Below are 15,853 nucleotides of genomic sequence, written 5' to 3'. Positions count from 1 at the left end.
CAGCTTTAAGAGTACGCCACCCTGCATTTCAGTCAACATATTGTGTGTGTGTGTGCGTGTGTGTGTGTTTGTGTGTGTGCGTGTGTGTGTGTGTTTGTGTGTGTGTGTGTATATGTGTGTCTGTATATGTGTGTGTATGTGGCAAATAAAACCTCTGAATCCTTCAAAAGATCTCAAATTTGCTGTGGAGAATTTGTTGACATGATATATGAATACAAATAATTTAATTATCTTGATGGTTATGGCCTCAAGTGTATTACTAATCTCATCCACTGATTTACAAGCTTTTAGGTGTGCAACTACGTGAGAAGAGGTGAGGGTCATGAAGGTTCAACTGTTCTCACACCATGTCTTCATTATCCTTCTGGCTGTGACTGTACGATCTCAAGTCAACCCAGGTAGGGGCTAAATATCTTGCTCAAGGACACTTTGGTAGGGCCTGTTGTCAGGCAATTAATGATATGAGTTTAATTTGATGTAAGTGTTGTTGTTTTTTTACATATTGATAAAGTATGAGCCAGTCAATGCGTCATACATAAGTTCAAAATAACCTCCTCATATTCCTGAGGGAGAGGCATGTTGACAAGATGGAGAAGGGAAGCAATTTTAGGTGGGTGGGCTTAGAATGCAATAATGTAATGTACTGTGTGTGTGTGGTGTGTGTGTGTGTGTGTGTGTGTGTGTGTGTGTGTGTGTGTGTGTGTGTGTGTGTGTGTGTGTGTGTGTGTGTGTGTGTGTGTGTGTGTGTGTGTGGTTTAATGGTCAGACAGCAAATATCCTCAGAACAGGCAGACCTTTCACAAGCAGAGGACATTCGTGGAAAAAAAATTGTAGGCATAGGTGTAGGTAACACGCACACACCTACACACGCTCTCTCACTCACACATGTGCTCATTTTGAGTTTCCCATTTGGAATATTTTCACAGTAAAAGGCTTATTTGTTCTGCTGCTCTCTCAAAGTGCATGTCAGGCATTCAGTGTGGGAAGGTGAATGCAACACAGACGTGCCTTAATTACCACATAGAGATGTTGAAAATAAACAGTGACACTCTGGTAGATGCAGTGAGCAGATGTACAATTTGGTCACTGCATCATATTAACACTATAACGTGGCATCTGTTGCTGCCAAACTTATCTTTATTACATAAGAGATAAAGCCAGATGCCAGAGCTTTAAAAACCCCAAATGTCTCTCACGTGGCTTGGAAAGATTATGAAAAAGGATGAAAAATGAAGAGCAGGCCGCTCAGAGGACCACTCCCGACTCATTTTGCTTAGACTGGTGCCGACACAGTGATGCCTCTGTTTGGCTTTAGAGGCCTTGCAGGGAAGCAGGAAGTGACTGTGGGGGGAGGGACTAGACCTGACCACTCCACACTCAACCCCTCACATCCTGCAAACAGAAATGATGAAAACTCGTATGGCGTGTGAAAGAATACAGGTCTCAGACTCACAAACATAATCATAGTGTGAGCAGCATGTGTATCATGGATGCTTCTTGTGTTCGTAGAGCTGTGTCGATATCCTCTTGGTATGACCGGTGGACAGATTCAGGACGAGGACATCTCTGCCTCCAGTCAGTGGTCGGAGTCAACTGCTGCAAGATTTGGCAGGCACGTCGCATGATGATTTATTTCTGATATCTTAACTGAATTTGATTTGCTTTGGGTAACACATTTATAACCATTAGTCATTAGTTAGTATGGCAGCAGACAACATGCAATGGGGTTAGTTCCAATACAAGCAATATATCATAGTGCTGTTTTAATAGCTGTTGTCCAGCAGCAATGTTGAGTAGTTAAATATGTTCTCATGCAAATATGAATTATGCATAGTGACTATATTAACTCACCTTACAATGTCTTCTTCCTCTATTCATATCATGCAACATGTATTTCCCCTTTTCATCTCTCCCTATAAATTGACATGCTCCTCTCGTCTTCTTTCTTCCACCACTTCAGACTTGACTTGGACAACGGCGACGGTGACGGGGCCTGGTGTCCTGACATCATGTCAGAGCCAGACGGCCTCAAAGAGTATCTCCAGGTGGACCTGCGTTCACTGCACTTCATCACACTGGTGGGCACCCAAGGTCGCCATGCCGACGGTATGGGTAATGAATTTGCCCAGCGATACAGGATCAAGTACAGCCGCGACGGCAGCAACTGGGTGGGCTGGCATGATAGGAAGGGAAGGCAGGTGAGCGTGTCTCAATATGACCATTTGTCATTGTTTCTCATTCCAGACGCACATGTATAATTACATTTAGGTCAACACATTATCAGGACATCTTAATGGCATCAGATGAAGGTGTATAGAGGGGCAGAAGCAGGGATGCCTTAGCGACTGGGTTGACTTATCACTTTCTATATATGACAGTTTTCAAACAGGACGTTACCACATTTATTTAACAGCTTTACTTTAAATCTGACGTATAAGACATATGATGAACTCATTACATTTTGTCCAAGGTTATAAACTACCCAACAATATTTAAAATGTAAAATATTCAAATTAACCCTAGCTTGACCAGCTACCACAGCAAATGTATACTTACAATACAAAAACAAAAAAGGAAAACCAATTAATGCATAGATTATACCAATCACATGGTCAATTTTTCTGAAATATGACAAAATAACCATAGACTGTATATACGAATAAATAACACATTTCACTATTACAACTAAGGTCCTTTTGCTATTACATATCATACTATTACTAGTTTCACTAAATTAAAGAATCTGATCTGAATACTTCCTCCAACACCGTTGGGAGAGGACAAAGAGATAACATCTTCTTTGAAGCAGACAGTAGCAGAGTTCATGGGAAATTAAGACACAGCAGAACTAGCTGCAGCATGAGATAAAGGATACCAATTGATTCACAGATTTGTCCAGATTTGAAAATAACGTATATGCTGACACGTTACATTCTTTCTTTTTGTATGTCATACACACTCCTTTGCCAGGTCATTGAGGGGAACAGGAATGCATATGATGTGGTGCTGAAGGATCTGGAGCCTCCCATCATAGCTCGTTTTGTCCGCTTCATGCCTGTGACGGACCACTCCATGATCGTGTGTATGAGAGTGGAGCTCTACGGCTGTGAATGGTTGGGTTAGTCATTGCTTCCCATTATACAGAGTGCAACATCCTCACCTAATTGCACTAGCAACATAGTTAATCTTTCTTTTTCTTTTTTATAATTACCAAAGTTTGAACACATTTTTTGTAACTTACCAGTTTATTATATCCTATCAGCATGCAGTGAGTAAATCAATCACAACCTCTGACCTTTGACCTGCTCCCTGTAGATGGCCTGATATCTTATAGCATTCCAGATGGGCATCAAATGATCTACAGAGGCCTGGATGTCTACTTTAACGACTCTGTGTATGATGGAGCATCAGCTGAAAGGTCTGGAATTTACTGCCACAATTAGGGCTTATGTTTCTTATATTATAATTTTTTCGCTTTCCCTGTGTGAGTGGCGCAGTAATTTGGTCCAAACTGATTGAAGATGGGATTTCATTTTAGCTGACATCGCAATTATGGAATAAAACATCTCTGCAATGCTCAGTGAATAGCATTTTAAATATTTGTGTTTTCTATCTTTGTTTCTTCCATCCATCTCTGCACTAGACTGACAAAGGGCCTCGGCCAGCTGACAGATGGCACTTGGGGTCTGGATGATTTCCTCCACAGCCACATATACGGCATGTGGCCCGGGTACGACTACGTGGGCTGGAACAACAAGAGCCTCCCCAAAGGTTACGTGGAGATGATCTTTGAGTTTGACCACATCCGAAACTTCACTTCCATGAAGGTAAGAAGCCGGAGAACTTCATTCATCAGCTAAATAGTAAAAAAGTGGAATTTTGCTGAGCCAACACTAAACAGACGCGTCATGCCAGACAAGCACCCATCTGACATATAGCCGCTGCAAATTTTATTGGAGGCATAAAATCATGCAAAGTAGCCTCACAGTGTAAAAATCACATTCTCTGTATAATTAGTCATGGGTACGTGCTGTGGCCAGAGATCAGAGATAATGTTTTTTTCAGCAGAGATTAGTCATCTCTACACCTGCTCCTGCAGCATCTTCCCCCTCCATTCTGACTGTTTGGAACACTTTTGCTCCCGTTTAGTCATCAATGTCATAGGTAGAGAACAAAATGCCCCTGTAGATATTAACAAGATAACTTTGCGAGAATTTGCGAGACACAGTTTTCAGTACTTTGATCATGCTTGCTACACATTCCACCTCTCCAGGTTCACTGTAATAACATGTTTAGCCGCGGGGTGAGGATGTTCAGACAGGCCACCTGTTACTTCCGGTCAGGATCAGACTGGGAGGCTGACCCCGTGACCTTCAGGCCCACTGTTGACCGCGTGAGCCAAGGCGCCCGTTTCATCACCGTGTCCCTCGGCGACCGCACAGCCAGCGCCATCAAATGCCGTTTCCACTTCAGTGACCTTTGGCTGTTGTTCAGTGAAGTTGCTTTCCAGTCAGGTAAGATGGGATCTGGAGTGGAACTTTGATTTGAATATGTATCCCGTTTTTTGGGGCTTTTGTCCACCATTAAATGTAACTGTTGACGAGAGCTACTGCACCAAAGCTCTCTCCTGCCTGAACTTATATCCTTTAGCTTTGTGTTTTTCTTTCTCACACAGGCTCAGCCGTGTACAACACTTCTCTGAGTCCTCGCAAACATGGACACCCCACAAACACACTGCCAGGTCAATAACTAAACCCTATCTGATTGTTTTTTGTGGTTGTAATTTTATTGAATTTGCTAATCAGGCAGTGGAGAAAAATGCTGGTGAGAGCGTGTGCAGGCTGGTTTGATATACGGCTGCATGGAAGCAATGTGGTGGTAAACAAAACACGGGCCAAGTATTAACTCCAGTCAACCACAAATATAATCAAAAACCTATTTATACTTACAATATCATTTATTTATGATTTTCCGTCATTAAGCTTGGAATGGTGTCATATAGCTTACTATAATGTATAGTGCTTCATTAGTGAAGGCAATTGCTCAGTTTCAAAGACGGTTTAACTAAAATGTTTTCTGGTTACACAGTGCCCTCTGCTGATAGCATCAGAAATTACCAATTATTGAAATAAATGACATTTCTTACTTTATTATGCAATGGAAATATGATTGTTATGGGATTTATTGTCATGTCAATTTGAGCTGTGGTGGATTTAATGAAGTCTCAATTCTCATCTGCTTTTGTTAGGAGAGGATCCTACTCATAAAATGGATGACAGCAATACCAGGATTCTGATTGGCTGCTTGGTGGCTATCATTGCCATCCTATTGACTATAATAGTCATCATCCTCTGGAGGCAAGTCTGGCAAAAGATGCTTGAGAAGGTGAGGAGAGAGCATTTTTGATTTATTTAATCCGTTTGTATGAGATCGAACAAGGTTTTAGAATATTCAGGGGACAGGGCTGTATGAGGGCGATGATTACAAGGTAATGTGATGAACACTATGGTCAGGTATACAATGAGATGCCAGTCTACTTCTATTGTGTTGTATTATGGATAGGTGGGAATGCAAGTGAGGCTTGCACATCTGATGCTGGTTTTATCTAAACAGATAATATGTGCCATGAATTATCATCATACTCTAAGTTTGATACCTGTCAACTATCAACACAATGTGTATCATTCTCACTTAACATAATAATACAAGCATCAAAGCACTGCAACCATAAATGTATTAAGAGCAAGGAGACTCACTTTTAATCTCAGACCAACTGTGGCCAGTAGAGAGCCTAGAGTTCTGCTGCAGGTCGTGCAAAGGGCTCGAACCTGAACTCAATCCCATATCAATAGCCAGGCTCCTCTCACATCCTGCTCCATCTCAGACAGCTATATTTTTGTCTGCATATAAATAGCCTGCTTCATGTTCACCAGGGAGTTTCCCTGATGAAGACCTTTTAGGTTGAAACGTTGCATGAATAAAACATTTTTTCGCAGATTATGTGACCTAAACGACAAATAACACACCTCCACTCTGGCCTACTTACTTCCACAGGCATCTCGTCGCCTGCTGGATGATGAACTCACAGCTCGTCTTGCGGTCCAGACCCAGGCCCTCTCCTCCAACCACTCCTCTCTGTCTAGCGAGAGTGGCTCCACCTCCAACTCCACCTATGAGAGAATCTTCCCTCTCTGCTCCGACTACCAGGAGCCTTCCCGCCTTATTCGGAAACTACCCGAGTTTGCTCAGTCCACCGAACACCTTGGTAAGATGGTAAAAACATAATTCAATAAATACTATTATTTCGGTCGCATATATAGCGGCTGCTGTGTAATTGTTTGTCTACCACATCAGGGCCGAGCACCTCCTGTAGAGCCCTTGCAACCAGTGTTTCAGACGGCGCCCCTCACTACGCGGAGGCAGACATCATCAGCCTCCAGGAGTCTTCAGACAGCAGCACCTACTCCATCACAGCTGTCAACATGAATCTCTTTGCTGGCACCGATTCATCCATGAGAGAGTTCCCCAGAGACAAGCTCACCTTTAAGGAGAAGCTGGGAGAGGGCCAGTTTGGAGAAGTATATTCTCTTTTGTAGCTCCAATGTTTGTTGGCATCGATTTGGTATTTTAAATATATTAGATTCATCAAGCTGCTCTCTCCTTCCTCACCAAAATTATCTTGATGTCTTCTTTATTGCTTTCATTTTTAGATAGTTATTGTTGTGTGGTAAAAGCATTAGTGTGAAATGCAATGGCTATACAGGGCATGCTGACAAATAGGCCACACTTACTTAAACAGTTGGTTTGTGGTGCCAAGTATATGATGGACTAACAAAGTGCTTTTCAAAACAGGTGCACTTGTGTGAGGCAGAGGGCATGCAGGACTTTTTGGATGAGGATTTGTCCACAGAGGGAAAGAGGGACTCACCGCTGCTGGTTGCTGTGAAAACACTGCGGGAAGATGCCAACAAGAATGCAAGGTAAAAGCAGTTTGTGCAAAAAAAAAAGACAAAGCTGTACAATACAAAGGTCTGCCGTCAATCAAGCAGTAAATTACAATAGTTTGTCCCTGCTGTGTTGAAGGAATGACTTCCTGAAGGAGATCCGAATCATGTCTCGCCTGAGGGACCCCAACATTGTCCGTCTGCTGGCCGTGTGTGTGGACACAGACCCACTGTGTATGATCACTGAGTATATGGAAAATGGAGACCTGAACCAGTTCCTCTGCAATCTCAGACTGAAAGAGGCCGCTGATGAAGACAGGGTGGACCCGGGGGAGACAGAGGGGGAGAGTATGGTCAGGTAGGCTCATATGTTGACATTAAATTGTTATGATTATCTTGGATTACTAGAGCCAACTAAATAGCCCTATATATAAATACACTATCGACCTTTTTAAACTTGACAACCTAAACAAACTGTGTGGGTCCCTTTTGTATTTCCTGTTGCTGTGTTTGTTAATGCAGTAGCTGACAGGAAGTAAACTTGGACCAAAGCAGAATGACAATGAAAAGGTCTGGATTGTACTTCTGACTGGTTTTCTCTTTCTTTGTGGTCTCTTCTGGTCTTCAGCTACAGTAAACTAATTGGCACGGCTGTGCAGATTTCATCTGGTATGAAGTACTTGTCCTCTCTTAACTTTGTCCACCGTGATCTGGCGACCCGCAACTGCCTGGTGGGTAAGAACTACACCATAAAGATCGCTGATTTCGGCATGAGTCGGAACCTGTACAGAGGGGACTACTACAGGATCCAGGGCCGGGCCATCCTGCCCATTCGCTGGATGTCCTGGGAGAGCATCCTACTAGTGAGCGCTGTGTGGAGCTGGACACATTTGGAACAGTTACACAGTCGATAAAAACATATTACAACACAGTTTCCATATAACAGTTTGCACATACACACCTTCTGACGATGGGGACATGTTGCACAACCCCATGGCCAACATCCTACATTACCTGTTAGTATTTAGGATCTAAATAGACGTGTTTATAATGGTGCTGCATGCTCTACGGGACCCTGGATCTTCTCCCAGAGTAAGAGCTGGAACTCTGGTTAGAAATTGGGAGTTGGATCTGACCCAATCCCAATGCTTATCTGATAATATACTTTATTTACAGTTTGCTAATAATTTTGCAGCTGTCATCAACCAGCATACACATGAAGTCTTTACAAGGTTGTATTTGGATTTAAGTTGTCTGTTCTCTCAGGGGAAGTTCACCATGGCCAGTGACGTGTGGGCCTTCGGTGTGACTCTGTGGGAGATTCTGACTCTGTGTAAGAAGCAGCCCTACTCCCAACTCTCTGACGAGCAGGTCATTGAAAACACAGGCGAGTTCTTCAGAGACCAGGGCAAGCAGGTGAGCATCATACATATTTAGGCTGACAATCCTCCAGAGTACAATCTCATTATGAACTCAGTTATGTTTTTTTTGTGACACTCATACAAAGTATCCCATATTTTCCCTGCATTTATATCTCATAGTGCCATGCTCACGTATACTACTCATAGACCTTTTAAACTTTAATGTTAATATTTTGTCTCGTGCTCCCAGGTGTACCTGCCAAAGCCTCTATGTTGTCCTGCCAGAGTCTACAATGATCTCATGCTGAGCTGCTGGAGGAGGAACGCCAAGCAGAGGCCGAGCTTTCAGGAGATATACACTCAGCTGATGGAGAGCCTGGCGTAGTAAATGGAACAGTTGATTTCACTCTGACATAAACCGTGACATTTGCTCCCTTCAATCTGGATCTAATTTGTATACATTAGGAGACAGGAAAACAAAATCTAACTTTTTTTATTAGTTTGAAACTGGCTTGCCACAATTGTGCTGTAAATAACAAGACATGAGGAGAAGGTATATACTTGAACAGAGCCTTATATTGTAGATGTACAAATTAGCACTATTCACACTTCTGTGTATTTATTAATTTCTTCTTATCTTCTGTGCTATGTTTATTTATAGAGTTCTATGGTAATAGGATTTGAAACACAATTGTGAATATTTGTATTTCTTTTCCATTTATACACCTAATTATATTGCACATTAATTATAGGATGTCAATACAGTTGTGTGATTTTTATTTGGTTTATATTTTTTGATTATAATGAACATGTTTATGTCCTTTTGCAGAAATGTATTAACTGTATATTGTTGAATAGTAGCAAAGAACAAACCAAGGATCCCTGTAAATAAAGACAATTATGGCTCACTGCTGTGTGTTTTCTTCATAGACTAAAATTATTAACAGTGGTGGAAAGTAACTATGTACATTTACTCAAGTATTGCACTTAAGTAGTTTGAAAATATTTCACAATACGAGAGAGACAGCAACAGGCTACAAGTTATCGTCAATGAAAAAGTGACAAATATGATGCGCCACAAATCAAAGTGCATACTGTCTGTTGCATGAAGTATGCATTCAATTAGGACACACTACTTCATCATAACACTGCACGTTCAACGTTGACCCTCTTGCTCATATTCTCTGTGCCATTATGTTGACAAAGGTTCTGCAACATATGAACATCAAAATTAAAAAAATGGTGTAACCCCCCTTGTTCATATATTGCTGATCAGAGGATTGTGGGTCAGAATAGCCAGAACAGAAAGGCTGTCTTGAAACTGCAAAATAGGACCGGATGCAGTAGGACAACCTGGTATGTTTGGCATACTGCATTTTACATATTACTCTTTTCCCAGCATACTAAACAGTATGGTAGTCTGGGCATTGCAACGCACAGCTGGTCGCAACTTTCCTCAGCGCTCCAATGACGCGGTGAGGCTTCAACCAATCACGTGTTCACCCTGTTCTTCCATCTAAAAACACGGTTCCCACAACTATTGTTTAACACAACTACTCTACCAGCGCTTGAGCAACACATTAACGACGACTAGCATGTAGTTGGCCACACGTGACCGTTTTGATGCTTTAGTCTGCCGTAGTATGAACATAGCATCTCATAGCTTTGCTCGCAACCGAAGCAGCGCTTTCAGTCGTTGCGCCTTTTCTTTCTTCCGTTTTGTGCCTCTTTGCTCTCCGTAGTGGGAGCTGATTGGCCAGTTGTTTGTTGACATTCAATCACACCACGTATCTGCTCGTGCACATAGGCTGATGTTTCACAGCGGAATCGGACGATGGAGCCACGGTTATATTCATAACTGGTTTCAGACTTTGTTCTGGTCCCGTCTTCGCCTACAGACGCTGCTAGCTCCGGTCAGACATGGAGAAAGTTGTTCTTGTAACCGGCGCGAACAGGTGGGTTACTTTAAACTGCGTTATAATGATGAATATACACTCGTTTTGTCACGTTTTATACAAAGTGACGCCTCTGACGAGCTAATAAACACTGAAGTTAATATGTGTTAACTTGACAGAAACATTGTAGCGTCACGGAGGGAGTGAATACCTCTTGATGAGAGATTAACTGTAATACCAAACTGTAATAATGCTTACTAGTTGAAGTTTCTGTAATCTATAATGTTCTTGTATGTGCCTCATATACATAAGAATAAATGCATATTATAAAAGTAAAAAACATTTGATATAAAATATATTAAAAGTGAAGAAAAATAAAACGTGTATAGACTATACACAACTATACATCATTTTACAATGTTGACAAGTTCAGTTATCTTTGAATGCACTTGCCTGAAATGTTTCGATAAAAATGATGTGCATGGCTAATAAGACATTTACAGTTCTGTAAATGTATCTCAGTGCATTAAAATAATTTAAAACTGGACACCAAATGTTTCTTATCTGCCTTTATTATGTCTTCTCCAAGTGTTACTCTAAACCCTCTATGTTTACTGTTGATATTATATACATTTACTGTACATTTGAGTAATGACATAGTTCCTTAGAGAAGTTTGTTTTCATGCCTGTGTTTTCTGCCATCATTCACTTTACCCAGCGGCATTGGTCTTGCCCTGTGTGAAAGGCTGCTGACTGAGGACAGCCAGCTTCGGCTGTGTCTGGCCTGCAGAAACATGCAGCGGGCCGAGGCCGCCCGATCCGCTCTCCTGGCCTCGCACTCCAAAGCACATGTAGACTTATTGCATCTCGACGTGGGCTCTGTGCAGTCAGTGCTCACTGCTGCTCAGGAGATCACGGCCAGGTACTGATACCAATATATATTGATGGCATGAGGCGGGGGTCCTACCTGTCCTTACCTGAACTATGATTATAGAATTGAGATTGATCTTTGATGCATATTTGTGTTTTTCCACAGATACAACAGAATTGACTTTCTGTATCTAAATGCGGGAATCATGCCCAATCCACAAGTAGATTTTAAAGCTTTGTTCAAGGGTCTGTTCTCCAGGTAAAGCCCCTAAGCCAGTTCCTGACTGGCTTTACTTTGATTGATTGATTTTTATTTCACAAATGTGTAATAAAGCATGATGGCTGTATACTAGTGCAAGCTGTATATTGTTCATGTTGTTGTGCAATAACGTATCCCCTGACTGCAGGAACGTCATCAACATGTTTGCGACAGCAGAGGGTCTCTTGACCCAACAGGACCGGCTCAACTCAGATGGTCTGCAGGAGGTTTTTGCCACCAACCTCTTTGGTCATTTTCTCCTGGTACACATGAAATCTAAAAGATGATAACACATTCTTCAATTTGGCATTATATATATATATATATATATATATATATATATATATATATATATATATATATATATATATATATATATATATGTCATCCTCATCATTATATGTTGTAACATTGTGTAGTAGTATATGCATACAGTATGGTATTGCAGATGGATTTAGTTTGTGCATATGCCTCCGCATATAGAACGATTCATTAAAAATAAAACTGTTGGGATGGATGATGTGGATAAAAGCAGCTCTCACTGTTTGAAAGAAAAACATCTTGCGGTGTAGTATATTTTATAGAAAATTCAGATGTCTGTTTTTGGCATAAAATCAATGACATGACAAATTATATTGATAGAAAAGTCTTGTCCCTAATGTCCTTGTCTCTGTGCTCTAGATCAGGGAGCTGGAGTCTCTGCTGTGTCTGGCAGGTCACACGTCCACGATCGTGTGGACCTCCTCGAGTAACGCCCGCCGCTCTGCCTTCAGCATCGAGGACATGCAGCACAGAAATGGGATGGAGCCCTACAGCTCTTCCAAGTATGCATCAGACATGCTCAGCCTGGCACTCAACAGACACAAGAACAGCCAGGTTTGTCAGTCACACAATCGGCAGATTATTGTTCCAGGAGTGACTACTTGTTGACATCCATCCAGATCCCAGAATTAAAGACTTTGCTCTTCCACGACCTTGTGAGATTTAGCAGTGTTTACTTCTATCCTGCTCTGAGTGTTTGGAGGATTTGCCAAAAGGAGGATGAAGGTTTGTTCAGAGGAAGCACAGAGAAAGCTTTGTATGTCATGCACATAAAATGCCCACATTTTCCTGTCACTGCATTTTCTTGTTGTGTTTATGCAATATCAGAATATTTTGCAATGGCAAAATAAAAAACGAGACAATTTGTTGTCAATAAATGATCATCTGATGCTGAGCAGCAGGAAAAAAGGGAAAAAAATATTATACCATGTTTTTTACAGAGCCCGCTCATTGTTTCTTTATTCCTCTTAATGTGAAGAGACCTCAAAAGCCAGGGCTTCATCTTTAGTATATAGTCGGTATGAAGTTGATGTTTTTGATGTGTAGAACACAGACATGGCTGCAATACATTTTTTAGCTCCTTGTTTTCTTGTTCCTTGCAGGCATAAAACAATCCTCCCCCCAAAAAATCAACTCACACCACTTATATGGCATGTTTTTTTATCAGAAAGTAACAGTAAATTAGGAGGAACTTAAACATGCATGTGTTATGTGAAATAAATGTTTTTTTTCTCTTTGTGACAGGGGCTGTTCTCCTCCGTTATATGTCCAGGACTGGTGATGACTAATCTGACCTATGGTATTCTCCCCTCCTTCTTCTGGACCCTCATCATGCCCGTCATGTGGCTGGTGAGTGAGGTGTTTACTCTACTCATCTCTGGTGATTGTTGGAGTTGCGTATGAACAGTCTCTTGTTATTGTGATACGTTTCTTTCTGTGCTGAACAGATTAGGATCTTCACCAACACATTCACGCTCACGCCATACAACGGAGCAGAGGCGCTGGTATGTTGTCGACACATTCTGTTAGCATCTCCTCAATGAATGCACCGTAAACACGAAGTCCTGCTCTGGCTTTTTACAGCACTGGTTATTTGTACAAAAACCTGAGTCTCTTGATCCAAGAGCAAAGTATCACAGTTTAACTTCTGGACTAGGAACCAACTACACTCAGCCTCGACAGGTGAGTAACCAGAGATCCTGCTCCACAGACATTATACTGCTCAAGTTTTCTATGTGAACCTCAGATTCAAATATTTATGAGTGTGATTAGGATCAGTTGAGATGCGTTTTATGGAATACCCAGCAGGAAACCTTGAAAGGTTTTAAACTGAAAAATGTGATCTACTTTAAATTCAAATCCAACATTTTTGTTCTTGTTTCAGATGGACATCGATGAAGGAATGTCTGAGGACCTCTATTCAAAACTTATTGAACTTGAGAAAATAGTCAGAAAGAAAGAGTGAGGAAAATGCTGACAAGGATGCAAATGGACAGTACTTTAGTGAGAGAGTAAATGTGAGACGTATACAAGGGACAGTTTTGCTTTTGGGAAATGGACAATTTGCACTTTATGATGAAGAACAACAATCCTGATATTATTCTTTTCAGTCTTGCAAGTTGTACCATTGCATTATGTTTCTTTTCTTTTCTATCTATTGTATTTCCCTCGACTCAAAGTATTTTTTTTTTTAAATGGGTCTTTGGTTAGAAATAAGGTTTCTGGTTAACACAAGCTGGAGAGATTTTAACATATTTTTCTATGATATAAAATACATCAGTAAATATCCCTCTCATGAATTTTGAAGCTTTTAATGTCTTAAAACAACGGTTGCTAACAAGTGGCTAAATCAGACTACAAGACATCATCATGCCTTCACAATCTTGTTGTGTAAACTCTCGCTAATGAGAAGGTTTGCTTCAGGTGTTTTCATTCACGCTTCAAAAATCATAAAAGTGGTGTTCATTTGTGACGATTATCTTGCTGAACAAAACATGCAAGTATCATAAACCTGTTTGCCTCAAAGTTTTTTTTCCTGCAATAATCTTAAATCCAATGGAAAAGTCTGATTGGCTTTTTGTCGAGGGAACCAGTGCAATGCTAACTTCCGGGGTTGGCCTCCAAAAATAAAGCATCCCTGCAACACTGTGAGCCTTTTTCATATTTGTATACATAAATACCAGTAATATATTTTGTATCTCTCTAAAGGTTGGTCATTCACAAATTTAGTATGCCCTGACCTCCCACTGTGGGTAGATCAATAACCAGCAGGAGTCTAACCGGTTTCTTTCTGGTTGTCATGTGAAACCACCGCCTGCTGCATCTTCACCTGATATCTGTATCATGTTTCTTCTACAACAGGCGTCAAACTTGAATTAGCGGTTTGTGTCTGGTGGGGTTTACTGAGGCCATCAACCGACCACCAGCACCGCCGTCAGCTGTCATCAGTGGTTTCCTTTACCACAAAGCATAAATTATGATGCAGTTAGGTGAAGAGAATGGGACGCTTACTGCTGAGGTCTGTAATGGAGCAAACAAAGTGTCAGAATAAATCAGATTTAAATGGCATAGTGTGATACAACCCTTCAGAATCTTATATGCACAGGCTTTGTTTTACTAATATCCTTGGAATGAAATTATAAATTGAACTGCTGTGGTAAAAGACCTTGCTGGATAAACAAGTTCCTTTAGCGTTAGCTGTTCCTGACATGCACAGCTGTCACACTAATTTGCAAGATATCTTCGACTCCTGCTTCTTTCTTCTTCTTTTTATTCGGATTAAAATATCTATTATTGCTTTATTATGGAGATAAAGATAAGGGTAAAGTAGAGAAAATGTACTTTGAAAGTCATTTCAGAAAAATACAACTAAATAACGTAACCTTTATCAGGGAAGTATTATAGCATTTATTATGCAATGGTTTCATTGCACCTCAGCATTTGACCTTGAGTGCAGTGCTGTTCTGTAAAGGGCTGAGGAGAAAATGAGCCGGGGGTCATAAACATCCTGCATGCCCTGGGCCCTCATGGGGTTTTATTATTGTATTTAAAATTAATTACACCCATGGCTTGAAAGTTTCAAGTTACATGAACAGGTGCCTGAATGTATCGGTGTGTGAAAGTGTTTTCAGTGCGCTGAGAGCTGCATGTGCAGAGGGCAGCTTGTCAGACATGTTACCACCAGCTGTTACTCAGCATACCCCTGCTGGCCCTCACCACAGAATTTGATGCTTTTTATTAACTGACAAATCCCACTTAATCTTATGCCTGTCTAGTATCAGCAAAGAGTTGTAGTTGCACATGTGTCACTGGGGTTTTTATGAGCAATACTTGTGTAGCATCCATTGTGACCTTACTCAGGCACTACGAACAATAGAGCTATTTGTATGATTTAAGAAAATATAAGATGCACTTCTTCAGGCAAACCATGGGTTAGTATGTTCTTACGTTATTGTGCTTTGTGCAGCATCATTTTTTACAAAGCATAACTGGTCCATCCTAATGGGAGACTATTGGAAGCTCATCTTGCATGTAATTTCCTCTCAGAAAATTAAAACCCGGATTAATTCTCGGAGGACATGACAGCAAATAGTTACATAATGTAAATAAAAACATTGCAGACACCTTGTGCTCAGATTGGTGCGCGCTGCGCGGAGTCCCGGATGGTGCTCGCACCGGAAGAGAAGGGGCAGCTCTCCCAGC

The 15,853-nt window shown here is 41.2% G+C and overlaps 2 protein-coding genes across 2 annotated transcripts; both read left to right on the top strand.

Annotated features, from left to right (window-relative positions):
• Positions 1 to 1,517: 1,517 nt before the first annotated feature.
• ddr2b (discoidin domain receptor tyrosine kinase 2b) lies at positions 1,518 to 9,203 on the top strand. Its single transcript, XM_079231788.1, has 15 exons — positions 1,518 to 1,612; positions 1,961 to 2,198; positions 2,971 to 3,118; positions 3,316 to 3,418; positions 3,644 to 3,827; positions 4,274 to 4,514; positions 4,676 to 4,741; positions 5,249 to 5,385; positions 6,055 to 6,265; positions 6,355 to 6,578; positions 6,853 to 6,980; positions 7,084 to 7,302; positions 7,573 to 7,807; positions 8,211 to 8,360; positions 8,556 to 9,203. The coding sequence occupies exons 1-15, from the start codon at positions 1,533 to 1,535 to the stop codon at positions 8,688 to 8,690; spliced, it is 2,499 nt and encodes an 832-aa protein (XP_079087914.1). The 5' UTR covers positions 1,518 to 1,532; the 3' UTR covers positions 8,691 to 9,203.
• Positions 9,204 to 10,225: 1,022 nt separating this feature from the next.
• LOC306734279 (3-keto-steroid reductase/17-beta-hydroxysteroid dehydrogenase 7-like) lies at positions 10,226 to 14,285 on the top strand (the record flags this gene model as incomplete). The annotated part of the gene is made up of 9 exons (XM_079215634.1): positions 10,226 to 10,260; positions 10,919 to 11,122; positions 11,237 to 11,329; positions 11,478 to 11,592; positions 12,011 to 12,205; positions 12,896 to 13,000; positions 13,099 to 13,155; positions 13,235 to 13,333; positions 13,536 to 14,285. The coding sequence occupies 9 exons, from the start codon at positions 10,226 to 10,228 to the stop codon at positions 13,614 to 13,616; spliced, it is 984 nt and encodes a 327-aa protein (XP_079071760.1). The 3' UTR covers positions 13,617 to 14,285.
• Between the last annotated feature and the right edge of the window lie 1,568 nt (positions 14,286 to 15,853).

The sequence above is a fragment of the Taurulus bubalis genome, assembly GCF_910589615.1.
Source record: "Taurulus bubalis genome assembly, chromosome: 1".
NCBI lineage: Eukaryota > Metazoa > Chordata > Actinopteri > Perciformes > Cottidae > Taurulus > Taurulus bubalis.
Note: the sequence above shows the minus strand (reverse complement) of the source record. Positions and strands in the feature narration are given on the sequence as shown.

Coding starts and splice junctions, on each gene's coding strand:
- ddr2b (XM_079231788.1), top strand. CDS start 1,533: ATGACCGGTGGACAGATTCAGGACGAGGACATCTCTGCCTCCAGTCAG. Junction 3,119..3,315: donor CTACGGCTGTGAATGGTTGG/GTTAGTCATTGC, acceptor TGCTCCCTGTAG/ATGGCCTGATATCTTATAGC. Junction 6,266..6,354: donor TCAGTCCACCGAACACCTTG/GTAAGATGGTAA, acceptor CTACCACATCAG/GGCCGAGCACCTCCTGTAGA.